The 14679-nt window shown below is 33.6% G+C and overlaps 1 protein-coding gene across 1 annotated transcript in view; it reads right to left on the bottom strand.

Moving 5' to 3' along the window:
* Positions 1-14438, bottom strand: part of LOC142344145 (tyrosine 3-monooxygenase-like) — a 49976-nt gene extending 35538 nt beyond the window's left edge. Inside the window, exons 1-2 of the mRNA XM_075395671.1 lie at positions 14275-14438; positions 2078-2168 (exon numbers count right to left, since the gene is read on the bottom strand). Of these exons, the coding sequence (XP_075251786.1) occupies positions 2078-2168; positions 14275-14309 (126 nt within the window). The 5' untranslated portion in view covers positions 14310-14438. The remainder of the gene's footprint in view (positions 1-2077; positions 2169-14274) is intronic.
* Between the last annotated feature and the right edge of the window lie 241 nt (positions 14439-14679).

Raw genomic sequence — 14679 nt, forward strand, 5'->3', positions numbered from 1 at the left:
AAGATGCCAAAAATTCAGCCGATTAAGCGGATTATTATGTAAGATATATCCGCTGAAATTTCGTATCAGTGGTTGTCAGTGCATTCCTTACATAAAACTTGACAATATCCTCAACCCGGAGTATTACATAGTGCAACTGAGATACACCAGAACGTATTTCCGTCTAGGTATGCATATACGCGTTGTGAATTATAAACATAGGAATATAAACCATCTGAACTATAAAAAAACATTTTTGGAATTGGTAGAATAGTTCTTGTTGCACTCACAGGATGATCATGGTTCAAATCGGGCTCGCAAGAGTGGACAACTTTCTTGCAGTTGTTCAAGTCCTCCAAACGTTTTGGATACCAGATTTCTAAAATGAGAGCTCAAAATATGTTATGAATAAACATTTTCACTACAAAATTCATCAACTTAATCTAACTTGAATATGTATGTTTTTGTGTGAGATTGAGCTTTTCGAAGAAAATTGTGCTGTCTCAGGCCCTTCAACAGCTAAACATTTTTTTGTATTGAATTGATTTAGATAGACAATTCTCACATTATCGTATGACATGTCATTTCAATTGATACTTTTGCACTTTTGTAATAAGTGTTTTCTATTGCTATCATTTATTTTTCGAAATTGTTACTGCTGCCGTAATACTATTTTTGCTGTAACTGATTACATGAAAATTTATTGTTAAATAATTTTTTCTCAAAACCAAGCCTATATGCTCTCTTTTTGAATGCAGTCTGAAAATTTTGTGTAATTTTGTCGATGTTTCTTTCTAAGTCTATTTTGTTGGTTATGTTCCTATCGAGGTATCTGAATTATGCAAGATGTGATTTTTGTTAATTTTTTTATATGATTGGATTGGTTTACTTATGTTATAGGTGCTGACAGTTGGGTAATGATAACTAGGGCTTTTATTGAAGTCATAAAATTTAACAAGTAAGCTTGTTGCACAACTAGGTGCACAACTAGGTGCACAACTAGTGTTCCACCATCTTTGTGCGCGGGTTATTGATTGTTTAGTATTATAAAGTTTTCTTCGGCTAGCCATTGTTCACCGATGTTCAATTATTTCTCCTGTTCTGTTTGTGAGTAGGTCAGTGGCTCCAATCATGGCATGTTTTATATTAATGTCGCCAGTTATTAAGTGGGCTTCAATGTTTGGTATTTTTGTGACTAGGTCCGTTCTTTTTTCTGGCTGGTTGTGTTGATACATAGAAGTTTGTTATGTAGAGTCCAAGTGTTTTTATAGTGGTACTTTCTTGACTTTGTTTGCTTTCTGATTCATATGTTTTCGTATCTATAAGTTCGTAGTTTAGTTGGTGTTTGATGTAGATTGCAGATCCTAAACGATTGTGTTTAGTGATACCTGCTAGGTTATATCCTTGTTTTTGTTGAGGCAAGCTATGTCGGCTTGTGTTTCTTTCGGTATATCTAATATTTCTATTTTATTTTTATTTAATCCGCGAACGTTTAGTTGCGTGGCTGTTAGTGTGTTATTTTTTGTTTTTCAATCATTTTGTTTCTAGTTACGGGTCTTATTTTTTAGTTAATTCAAATTGTTGTTTGCTTCAGTGCTGAGTGTTCTGGTTTTCACTCATGTTCCAATTATGATAAAAAACCTCCAAATTGCTTAAGGAAAACCTTGAAAATGCGTAAGATGAGTGCTGAAATTATTTAGGATGAGAGCTGAAATTGCTGAATTTTATGTCAGAGATGCGCTGACAGCCGCTAAGAAAAATATTTTTCGGTGAATAAATCTTAGTTAAATATCCTCTTATTGTGCTGAAAACTGCTGACATTTTGTTGGAAAGATGCCGAAAATTCAGCAGATTAAGCAGATTATTATGTAAGATATATCCACTGAAATTTTGTTTCAGCAGTTGTCAGTGCATTCCTTGCATAAAACTTGACGAAATTCTCGACCCGGCGTATTACATAGCGCAACTGAGATACACGAGAACGTATTTCCGTCTAGGTATGCATATACGCGTTGTGAATTATAAACACAGGAATATAAACAATCTGAACTATAAAAAGACATTTTGGAATTGGTGGAATAGTTCCTGTTGCACTCACAGGATGGCTATGGTTCAAATCGGGCTCGCAAGAGTGGACAACCTTTTTGCAGTTGTTCAAGTCCTCCCCACACGTTTTGGATACCAGATCTCTAAAATGAGAGCTCAAAATATGTTATGAACAAACATTTTCACTACAAAATTCATCAGCTTAATCTAACTTGAATATGTATAAAGTTGTGTGAGATTGAGCTTTTCGAAGAAAATTGTGCTGTCTCCGGCCTTTCAACAGCTAAACTTATTTCTTGTATTAAATGATTTTAGATAGACAATGCTCAAATTATCGTATGAAATGTCATTTCAATCGATACTTTTGCATTTTTGCAATAAGCGATTTCTATTGCTATCATTTATTTTTCGAAATGGTTACTGCTGCCGTAATATTATTTTTTGCTGTAACTGATTACATAAAAATTTATTGTGAAGTAATTTTTCCTCAAAATCAAGCCTATCCGGAGCGGAAAAATTTGAGCGATCTTTTAAAAAATCCAAGCGAAATTGTTTCCGTTGAGGATAAAACTATAGAAGCCTAAATTTTGAAAAATGGATTAAGTTTTAAAAAATGTTAATGTTCTGCTGAAAGATTTTGGATGAAGGCAATTTGCGGTTTATGACAGGAAGTTGCTTTGTGGAAGTTTTGCATTTTCTGAGATTCTACATCAGCATGCATAGTTTGTGACTTTGATAGATTCAATGAGAAATTATGACATGAAGGGACACCCGGTAAGCAGTTCGAGATGTAAGTCAGATCTTTGAAGTGAGTTTAGTAGAGTCACCCAACAGTGCTTGTGTAACAAACTTGAATTTTGAAATATTTTGCTCTATATAGAAAAAACTGACACTATAGAATCAGGCACTTTAAAGCTTGCAAGTTTGTGTTTCAATAATTGTTCGCATCTATAAGACATCTATATGGGACAATTTACAATAGTCCATGAACGCAACAGCGGCACAGGGACCAAAAAGGACGAAGGAAAATTCATCAGCAACATCATAATTGACTTTGAACGAGACAAAGTCTGATCAAGACTGACTTTCAATGCGACAATGTCTGATCACAACTATATCTGATCACGCCAAATTCTCATCATTACTGATTCTTAACGAGTCTCCTTGTAACTGATTTTGTAAGAGCGAGCTAACATCTGAACATAATTGGTTTTTGGTCAAGACAAATTCATGACATGATTAATTTAAGGGAGATAAGGTTCCCGGGTCGAGGTGTCACCGCTAAAAATCGCTAAAAAGATGTAAGATTTGCGGTGAATTTGAGTAAAAAGTGTAAGATTTGCGCTCAATGCAATCAATCCGGTAAAAAAAAAAACATTTAAGCGGTGAAAATTTTTTTTCACCGCTTATGCGATGAAATAAATTTTATTTTTTCACCGCTAAAAATCGCAATTCTTACAAAAATTCACCGTTAATCTTTCAAATTTTCATCATTGGAAAAAATGTATTAAAAACATGCAAGAGTAGTGCTGAATGATCAGCAACCTCATAATATTAAAAAAGATATAATACTATAAGGTATGTCGAACATGCTGTCCAAAGAGGATCACCTAATGGATAGACAATCAGCTTACGGATAAAATATAAGCGTATTAAACAAAGATGTTTTAACTTTAGCCATATCTGAGGATAATTATTTTCGTGCTTTTTAACTTAGAAGTTTTATAAAATATTGATCTCAATCTATGTGTCCTTCTATAGGTAAACTTTGAATTTCAATGTTGACTCTGTCTTGTAAGTTAATGGGTACTCGTCGTCCTTTTTGATGTTTAGGGTGATGACTCCTAACGTGTATTATCCCCTATATATTTAGAGTGTGAAACACTTAAACAATTTGGACCAGCTTCTCTAAACAGTTATATTTTTTTGTTTGAAAAAGAACAAACACAAACTTTCAACAGCAGCGTTTTCTGATCGGGTCAAAGAATTGTGATCCAACTAAACTCACAATCAGAGTATAAGGAGTATGAAAAACAAAATTTTACTTCCAGCATCTCGAGATGAAATTTTGGCCTTCGTCTCTTTTTAGTTTCAAATAATCGAAAAATCGGATAATGTTATTGTTTAAAAGAGCATCCGTCGGGTCAATTAAGCGAGACAAAGAATAATTATAACTAATTTTGAAGAAAGACTCATACTAGCTCATTTTGAACGATTAAGATAAAAGGTCGTAATAACTTATAAGTGATATTGATCAAGAAAAAACTCTGACAATGAATGGTTTTAGGTGAACTAAAGTGTAATCGTAGTTGCTTTTGACCAAAGGAATCAGAGTCTGATAATAATTTTGTGTTCATCGAGCCAAACTCTGATCAAAATTTTCTTAAGCGGTACAAAGTCTTACCATAAGTTTTTTCTAACTTGATAATAGGTTAATTTTAGCCGGAAAAGTGTGCTCATAGTGGATTAGATTCAGAAAATATCATATGATAAATGGCATTGAACAAGGCAGTCTGATCGTTACTAATTTTAAACAAGAGGGAGCCAAAACCTGAAAAGAAGTGATAGTGATCAACCCAACCCAACCAGAACTGCATTTAAACAAGACAGCGTCCAATCAAAATTGGTTTTGAACGAGCCAAGCAATCTAGTCTAATCAAAAATGATTTCACGCAAAAAGAGGTGTAATCAAACCCGACTTTGAACCAGAATAAGTCACATCAAACTTAATTTGAACTGATCAAAAGTCTGATCTTAATTGAGATTGATTGTGTCAATTTCTGTTTATAACGTTTTTTAAGTGATACAAAACAGTCTGAGATACAAAACTATCTGAGATTTTGAACGGTGATTTTAATGATACAAAACTAACCGATTTTGAGGGTACTAAAATCGGGTCTAATCCTAAAATAAAATTCTGATCAAAATTGGATTTTAGCTAGATATATTTTATTGTAATCATTTTTTTATTGAGTGAGCCATTTTGTGATCATATTTGATGTTCACCGAGCCAAAATCAGATATAATTGATCTTAAAGCATACAAAGACTGATAATGGCTGATTATAAAGGAGATAATATATGATAAGATAATATCTATTTTTGTCATTGATGTTCACTGACAATGGACACAATATAGGCTCTCGAGAGCCTTACATTTAATGCCCAGGAGCAAAAACTTCTCTTAGTAAAGGATAACTTTGTATAATGAAAACTGGGTTTTGCACATAATTTTTGATTTGTACTACTGAAAAATTCTTAAATTTAGGCGGTAGAAGATCATTTTCTTGAAGATAGTTAGGTATTTTAGGAAGTCTTAACCTAAGTGAGTTGTCCATTTTTTTTATTTTTTTGGGCGATACAAGGAAAGAATTCGTCATTGTTATTTTGCCTCCTCGTCGAGTACCCAAACAATTCGTCATTGTTATTTTGTGGTTCAAAGTTTCGTTTTCATTGAGATTATTGAATGCTTTCATAGCAAAAAAAAAATAAAAATTCTAATACATAGTTCGTGTACAGTTAAAATCATATTTTTCACAAATAGTTCTTTTGTTTCACTGCCAAAGTTCTTGAAAAAGTTTAACCTAAATAATTTCTTCTTTAAATCTAGTATTGGTTTCAGGGTATTACATCTGGTGCAACCTTAAACTAAAATGCCGTATTCATTAACTGACTGAACATGTCTTTGATGGAACATAAGCAGAGCTCTCTTTGGACAGTTCTGACGCATTCTGGCTGTGACTCCAGCGAAACCTCTAATCCTGACTTTTATATTGCCTACATGGTATTGAAAATTTAAATTCCTTTATAAAAAAGTGACTATACACTTTGAGCTTGGCTCCCTCGCAAAAAAAACAGATTTGTTTGAAGGGTTGTTAGGAGCTTTCGAAAGCCACCCAACACAATCGCTTTTGTCGATGAAAAAAGCTTGTTTTGCGACAATCAATTTCCTAATTTTAGAAGAGATTAATCAATAGTGCTGATTGAGAGATCTCTCACCCCAAATAGTAGCCTTGTATCATCAGCAAACATTATTATTTTGGTTCCTGGGCAATACAAGTGAAGATCAAATATGTATACAATAAATAACAGCAGTTCCAAAACCGAACCTGGAGGAACTCCACATCCAATTTCAAATTTAATTGATATTGTTTTAGAAATCTTAAGAACTTGTCTTCTGTCTCTCAAATACCTTTCAGACCAATCTAGAGCAATTCCTCCGATTTCAAAATTTTTCTCACATTTTTTTCTAAGAATTTGATGATTCACTGTATCAAAATACTTTTTAAGACCCAACAAAAATCCAACACAATTCATCGTGTTATTAAAACTTAAGAAAGTATGCTTGACAACACTCACTAATGCATCCACTGTACCAACTTTCCTTCGAAAACCATATTGCTGTTTATACAACATATTAATTTTTTCCAATAGAAAACCCTTATGTGTATAACCTTTACAGAAATCTTACTAACACTACATATTACAGAGGTTGGTTGGTAATTATTCACATCTATTGACTTCCCGCTTTGTGTAATTCCAGCAAGTTTCACTTTATCTGGACAAAAAAATTCAGTGATTCTTTTTATTGATGAAACATGTAAAATACGGCGCCAAAATTTTCGGGTAAAATTTTTAATGGAAACTTTGTTATTTTGTCGATCCTGCTGACCTTTTGCTTTGTAACTCACTAATAATCATTTTAATCTCCATTTCATTAGTTTTATTAGAAAACATTTATTTATCGTTATTAAATGAATCATCGGTGATAATGTCAACAGTTGGCAGTGGCTCAGCTATATACACCCCAATGTTAGCAACAAAGTCGTTGAAAACATTAGCTTCGCTAGATGTTTCTGAAACTGATGCTTCGCCACCATTGAGGCTAATGAACTCGAACCCGATTTTAAGAATATTATGAACTCTTTTTATTGCTTCATAGATCCGCCTAGAGTCACTTTCCTTGATTGAAACAATGAATTGTAAATATACTTTTCCTACGCCTTACCCAATTGACTATTTTAGACCGTAATTTACGGAATTTTTCAAAATCAAATGCACTTTCTGTGTTTTTCCAATTCAAGCGAGCTGCATTTCGCTTAGCAATAAGGTTCTACACATAATCCGATGTCCTCTTGATGTTCCGTTTTTTCCGTTCATCTATCTTCAGCGGAAAATATTTATTAAACACTTTTGAATGACTCGAAAATCATCTCAGAAATGATCAAAAAGAAAACCATGTAATTCAATTGAAAATTGATCAAACTTTGCAATTTCCTGGCTTAGTTGATTAGCAAATGAATCGAAAAAGTTCCTTTCTTCAAGATACCAAAATCCCTGATCGAAAAAAAGGAATATCAGGTGCATTGAGATATCGTTAGGATGTTACTATAGGATAATGATTACTAATAGTTACCTTGAGTGTTACTAGATGATCACTATATTTTATAGCGTTCATTATTACATGATAAATAAAACTATCAGAATAGTTGGAAGATCTGGTAGGATGTCTATTCAGAATGCGAATTTTATTTGAGACGATGGCCGCTAAATGCTTGCCGTTTAATGGGTTAGATTTTAAAATATCCTTGTTGGAATTGCTAAAAACGAACACACTTTTTTATTCATTTTTTAATTCCTTTTAACCCATCAAAAAAGCAATAAAACACAATTTAGATGTTTTTGGTGGTATATAAAAACAAAAACTTCAATGATTTTTTTGCTTTTAACTCCATTTCCTACTGCCCCATAATCTTTTATTTCCAAAACTTCTCCTATCACAACTCCTAGTTTCGCAGAAATGGCAACCCCACCACCAATGCCAAGACTGCTTTTGGAAGAAGGTCCCGGCCTATAATTATGAACAAAAATGCTGTTCGAGTTTCCTTCATAAGTCATGTGTCCGTCAAGCATAGTATAATCTGAAAGCGACTCCAAGCTAGACATAAGAACTTCAGGTTTGTCAAAGTCTTTTGCTGCAGAGCTAAAAATCATATAGAGGCAGTCAACAAAAATACCTTTGCTACGCTTTAGTTTTTTGCTACTTCTGCTTCCTATCTCATAAGGCATGGTTTTCTCATTTTACGTGGTGGGCTTCAAGAATCCGTGTCAAATTTTTCAGCAGATTTTCCATAAGTAGGCACAACTTAGCATCTGTAGACCGTTCTCGATCGCAAGAAATAATGCCGTCATTCTTCGATACGGGAACATAGTCGTAGTTGCAGTTTGAAACGGTTTAATTAGTTTGTTGTGTATTGACATTATGAAGAAGGCTGTTGGATGCCTCTCCCACTTGAATACTTTGATACTTCAAAATTTTATCTTATAGATTATCCAAAGTCCGAACATCATCAATAGGAATGCTCACAAACTTTCCCTTATCACTTTAGAGAAACGTTTACCGAGTTGATACTCTCACAAACTTTTCCTTATCACTTTAGAGAAACGTGTAGCGAGTTCCGAGATGCCATATTAAGAAGAGAGCCAAAGTTTGAAAATAAATAATTTTTAGCGTGAAAATTTCAAGCAAGCTAGTTTAAATTTATTTGATTTGAAACAAAACATAGTCTGATCATAGCTGATTTTCAACTATCCATTTAAATCAGCTTGTTCTAAGCGGCATGAATCCTGATATTAGCTGATTTTAAAGAGGCCAAGGTGATCATAACTGATTTTAAACGATAAAAAAATTGAGAATTAAACTTATCATAGTTGAATTTAAACGAGCCAAATCTGATCATTTTTTGGATTAAACCTCAAAGTCTTATCATAACTGTAAAAGTCAAGGAAAAAATATTTTGTTAATTTTTACCAAAGAAGCAGAATCTTATGACAACTGATTTAGAATAAGCGGAATTGGTTTTACACTAGGCTTAGCATGATAATAGTTGATTTTGAGAAAGTTAAGATAAGATCACCACTGATTTGAAAACCAAGTTCTGATTTCAACTGATTTTTAACTCGACAAACTCATATCATAACTGATTCCATACCAGACACTTGAACAGACATTTGAATAAAAGTGAACAATTGAGCGTTGTTAATAATCATATTTGAGAAATCCCAAGTTTGAGTTCAACGGACTTTAGGCAAGACAAAATCTGGTAATAATTATGAGAAAAAGTTTGATCATAGCGGCTTTACAAGAAAACAAAGCCCAGGCGAGTGTTTTCACAAGCCAAAATCTGATGAGAACTATTTTTAATTTTGCACTAGCCAATGTGTGGGTAAACTGAATTCGGACAAAACAAAAATTGTTCATAGCAAAGTTTCAACAGACTTTGATTGTAATTGATTTTAAACTGCTTTATGTCTGATTGCAATTCTTCTCAATTCAAACAAAGTTATTAATCTTGAATGAGCCAAATTATGATCATAAGTGATTAAAACTAGAAAAACGTCTGATCATTACACAATTTCAACAAATCATAGCCTGTTCACAATCAACTTTAGTTTAGCAAAAGTTTAATTTGAGTTATTTTAAGATAGACAGTCTGATCATGACTGATTTTGAACGAGCTAATGTCTGATTATAACTGGTTTCCATTAGGCAAAATTATGACCATAAGTGATTCTAAACAAGGCAAAAACTAATCATAGTCGATAGTAACGAAAAAAATTTTATCGTAATTATGTCTAACCAAAATAATTTGCAACAAACCAATTTCTGATTTTAATCGATTTTTAAACAAGACAAGCAGTTCTAATCAAAATTAGTTTTGAACGAGCCAAAGTCTGATCAGTACTAATTTTGAAGCAGCCAAAGTTGATCATGACTGATTATAAACAAGACGATTTCATAATCCTATTTGCGCACTTTGAAAAGTTTGATTCTAACGGCCTGTATAAACAAAAAAAAGTGATTCTAACTGATTTTGAACAAACAAGCAAACTCTGATTATATATATTTTTTTAAAAAACACAAAGTCCGATTATAGTTGATATTTAATGAGCAAAAGTGTAATCATAACGGTTTTAATCCGATCAAAGTCCGATCAAGCAGATTGAAAACAGGACAAATCTGATCACAACTTTTTATGAAGGAACAAGCAAAATTCTGATCACACTTGGTTTTGAATGATTTTGAATGATTTTGAACAAACGAGTCAGATTCTAATCGTAGTTTTTTTTAATGAGACCAATAGGGATCATGCTTGACTTTAATTGACGGAACTAAAATTTGATCATAATTGACTTTGGGCCAGCCAAATTCTGATCACATATGATTTTGAAAGTACCAAAGTAGGATTATTGCTGACTAAAAACCGGACAGACTCTGACAATTTATGATTGTTACTAATTGTGCATGAGCTAAAAAGTGTTATTAGAATTGATTTTAAACAAACCAAAGTCTGATCTCAACTAACTTTCTGCCGGACAAATTGTCATCATTGATTTTGAACGAGTCATAATTGAATTTGAGCAAATCAAATTTTGATCATAATTGCTTTCGAAAGTGCCAAATCCGATTGGGAACAGGACAAACTCTGATCACAGCTGACTTTCATTCGGACAATTCTTGATTATGACTGATTGTTAGCGAGCCAAAATGTCATCATAATTAATTTTGAACGAGCCGAAGTCTGTTCTCAACTGATTTTCTGCGAGACAAAGTCTTAGCAGTGATTTTAAAGGAGAAAAATCCAGTTATAAAAATTCTGATCTGAAAGGAACCTCTTTGTCATCTTAACTGATTTTGAGATAAACAAAATATTAGCATGCGTGAAAATGAACGGTTCTTGAAAATTTTTGGGAATTTTTTATTGTCTTCCCTAGACGAACTGGGACGGTTATCTGCTAAGATCTTGCAAGATTCTTGCGAAAAACGGTTATCTGCTAAGATCTTGTAAGAGTCTTGCAAATAACGGTTATCTGCTGCTAAGACGCAAGATTGCAACGGTTATCTGGTGAGACAATTGCAAGATCCTTACCAGATACGCGTTTCATCTTTTTTCGGCTAAAGCACCCAAAAAAGCCTGTGTTTTCCACCCTATCGAAAAACATAACAGAAAGAGAGGTTTCACCGCAAAAAAATTTAAAAAACAAAATGAGCTACATAAAAAGTATTGCTGTTCGTCAGCAAGGCCAACATTCAAAATTTTTCTGCCTCTCAATTTAAAAACTCCGCGATTATTTGTGGTCACCTTAAAGACATTCTTTCTTAATATACTTACCAAACAAACAGATGCGATTTCATGACATCCTCATAAAAAAGCTGCAGATTTTTGCTTTTTTGGGGTAACCTGGATCAATTTCCTCTGATGCAATCAAATACGTTAGTTGAAGTAGGAATTTGTACTCATCGCAAACTAGGTTTCTGTAAAAAAGTTTTTCGTGCCATTTTCAATCGGGTCAAGGAGTTGTTTTAAAGCGACCATACGGCTATACTAGACTACTAGTACCCATTAGGTTGTCTGACGTTGGTAATTTTAAGCTTTGTTGGTCTTGAAAAAAAGTTGTGAGACTTTTTGTTTTTTTTCTCAAAAGCGCCAAAAGTGTTTTAAAAAATAGTGCTTCGTTTCGCTCCCCCTTCCTTTCTTGCGACTCATTCAATCAATGTGCTTTACTTCATTATGGTTTTAGCTTCTTTGTGATGTATGTTGATGTGTAGTTTTGTCTCAGATTTTTGTTAGAAAAAAGAGCCAAAAAAACTGGTACCTTTTTAGAAATCCCATAAAAAATCTCGAAATCGATTTATAGGTTTCTAATTGGTACACATAGTTACTGAGCTCACGAAACTTGCTTGCTGAGACAATGTTTTATGTGTTATATGTTGTTCAAGCCCCTTATGGGCGTTTTTAATAATGTTTGGGGGTCATCTTTACGTTTTAGAAAGCTTTCTATAGCTATGTTGGTCTTGCAAGAGCATTGGTTTTCTGTCTGGAACCTTTCTGGAGCGACGGATGCCTGGCAAGAGTCTTACAAAGTCGACGGTTATCTAGTAAGAGTCTTATAAGAGCAACGGTTATCTGCTAAGAATCTTGCAAGATTAACGGTTATCTGGTAAGAGTCTTGTAAGAGCCCTTACAAGATGACGCATAATCATACAAGAGTCTTGCAAGAGTCTTGCAAGATCTTAGCAGATAACCGTCCCAATTTGGCTAGGGTTGCTTTATGAGCTTGTTTATATAAAATATTCAGTTAATATATGGAAATTTTTGTTCGCGGTGGCCATTTTTTATTGCAAGTAAAAGTCTCTGACTTTGTATGTGGGTCTCTTTTGCATGTGATGGTGTAAAAAATCTCATTGGTAGGAAATACCAAGACAGATTGATGTCATTCGTTGCAAATCCTGGAGCTCAACGGACTTTATAAAGAAACTGAACCTGAATTACTTTAACCGAGATTTAGGTCTCGACTTATGAAAAGACTCAAAATTCTAGTAGGGCGACTTTTTTTGGCTAAAATTACACAGCCGAGCTTGCTTCTCGAAATTCGAGGGAAAATTTTTCAATGGGCCGAGGAAAAGTTTCTCCGGGTCCGGCATGGTCTTTTCATAAAGTCTGAAACTGGGAATTCGTTGTCGCTCAGATTTCTGTTGCTTATGTAAAAGTTTTGTATAAATTCACTCTCGATTAATCTTATTATTTGCTCTCAAAGTGGAAAGAAAGAAAGGAACATCGATGCCCGGGTTGACCACCATAGAAGAAACTTATCAACCATACAACGCCATATATTCAAAATTGAAATAATTATCTGAAGCAAAATAGAGAAATTGTTTCTATCGCTTAGGCAACATTGTACAAAAAGTGTTTTGTAAAAGGACATTATGAAAAGATTTAATACATACAAATTCTGTCCTATATCCGCAAACAAGTTAACAAATTTGCCTCAACAAGTTTACTATATAAATTGACAATGACTCATACCTAAAATTTCAGAGGTCTTAAACATAAAACCAAAAGACGCCATTCTTTGCTCACGCTGGAAATCTTTGATTATGTGCTGTACATATTTTGTTTCTGAATGATGAATGAATTTCAAACATGCAAGAATCTTGTAAGCTGATTAAAAATAAAAATTAAATCTAAAATAAGGTTTTCAATGTCTTACGAAACGACTTTGAAGCAAATTATTGTTTATTAAATAAATTTACAAAACTGAAAACAATGAAAATTTTTATAGCCCGGATTCAAAATCTTGCAAAAATTTCAGAGGAATCTTAAACATTTCAATTCCGGAATTTTTTTGAGTTTTATTGGTAGCCAAAACTAATTGAAATTCGAATAAAATGACTTTTACATGAATTTCATTTAGCAGAACTGATTCTAATTGACTGTTGTTTGAAAATGACTTTTGTGAGTGACTTTTGCAGGAATCTTGAAATTTTCATGGAACATTTCAAAATCAAATACATTTTTCCAACAAACAATTGGAAACAGCTCAAGTCATCCAAATCCTGCTTGCAAGACTTAATTTACCTAATCAACGACAAAAACAAACACTTCCAATTTTTTTTGCTTTATTTCAAACGAAATGTTTGTAGAGAAATCAACAGTGGGATATTTTTTCTTTACTTTTGATATTAATAAAAACGAGTTTGCAGATGTCCTTGTTAATAAGTTGACTTTGATGAATGTTTCCAAAAACAGAAACTGTGCCGAACGTTAACCTTCTATTTCGTCGTAAGGCGATATACTTTCATTCAAGAACAGTTTAGGACATCATATGGCAAGGAATAGAAATTTTCAACCCATGGCTTTTAGTTTGTTCAGCACTTTTGTCACTTTATTGGCTAAAAATTACACAGCCGAGCTTGCTACTTGAAATTCGAGGGAAAATCTCTAAATGGGCCAAGGAAAAGTTTCTCCGGGTCCGGCATGGTCTTTTCATAAAGTCCAAACCTGAGAATTCTTTGTCGCTCAGATTTTTGTTGCTTATGTAAAATTTAAGGATAAACTCACACTCGATTCATGTTATTATTTGCTCCAAAAGTGGCGAGAAAGAAAGGAACTTCGATACCCAGGTTGACCACCATAAAAAACCTACCAACCAAAAAACGCCGTATATGGATTTATGGAAAGTTACTAAACATACAACGATCATAAAAATTTTTGAGTTTGGCTAACAAACAGTCCAAAGGGCCACATGCAGTTCCAAAACAAGGTTTCTGCGCATGAAATTTGATGCGCATCATAGCAAGATCATAGAATGAAAACAATTTATGACTTCTATGGGTCATATATGGTCCGTTTTATGATAAATAAGTTCGGTCAACCCGGGTATGCTTAAATGCTCTCAAATGACTGACCTTCTCTGACAGTTAAATCCTGGCTGCTCATTCATACCTCCTTTGATAATTGTCCCCTCGTGACCACTGTGATAGTAGCTGTGACCAAATTAGATGCATTGTCCTCTGACCTTTTCGAATCCAACGTGTCATCTTCTGAGTTTGTTTTTATCTCCAGTAGTTCAGCGTTTTCTTTCTAGACAGCGTAAACAAGTCTAACTATTTGAAAAATTATCTGCCCCTACCTGTCATATCTCAGAAACAACAATTTCCTCGTTTACGAAATAAAAAAATCCAAAATTGAAATAATTATCTGAAGCAAAATAGAGAAATTGTTTCTATCGCTTAGGCAACATTGTACAAAAAATGTTTTGTAAAAGGACATTATGAAAAGATTTAATACATACAAATTCTGTCCTATATCCG

Source organism: Convolutriloba macropyga, chromosome 8 (genome assembly GCF_964194025.1).
Source record: "Convolutriloba macropyga chromosome 8, txConMacr16.3, whole genome shotgun sequence".
NCBI lineage: Eukaryota > Metazoa > Xenacoelomorpha > Acoela > Convolutidae > Convolutriloba > Convolutriloba macropyga.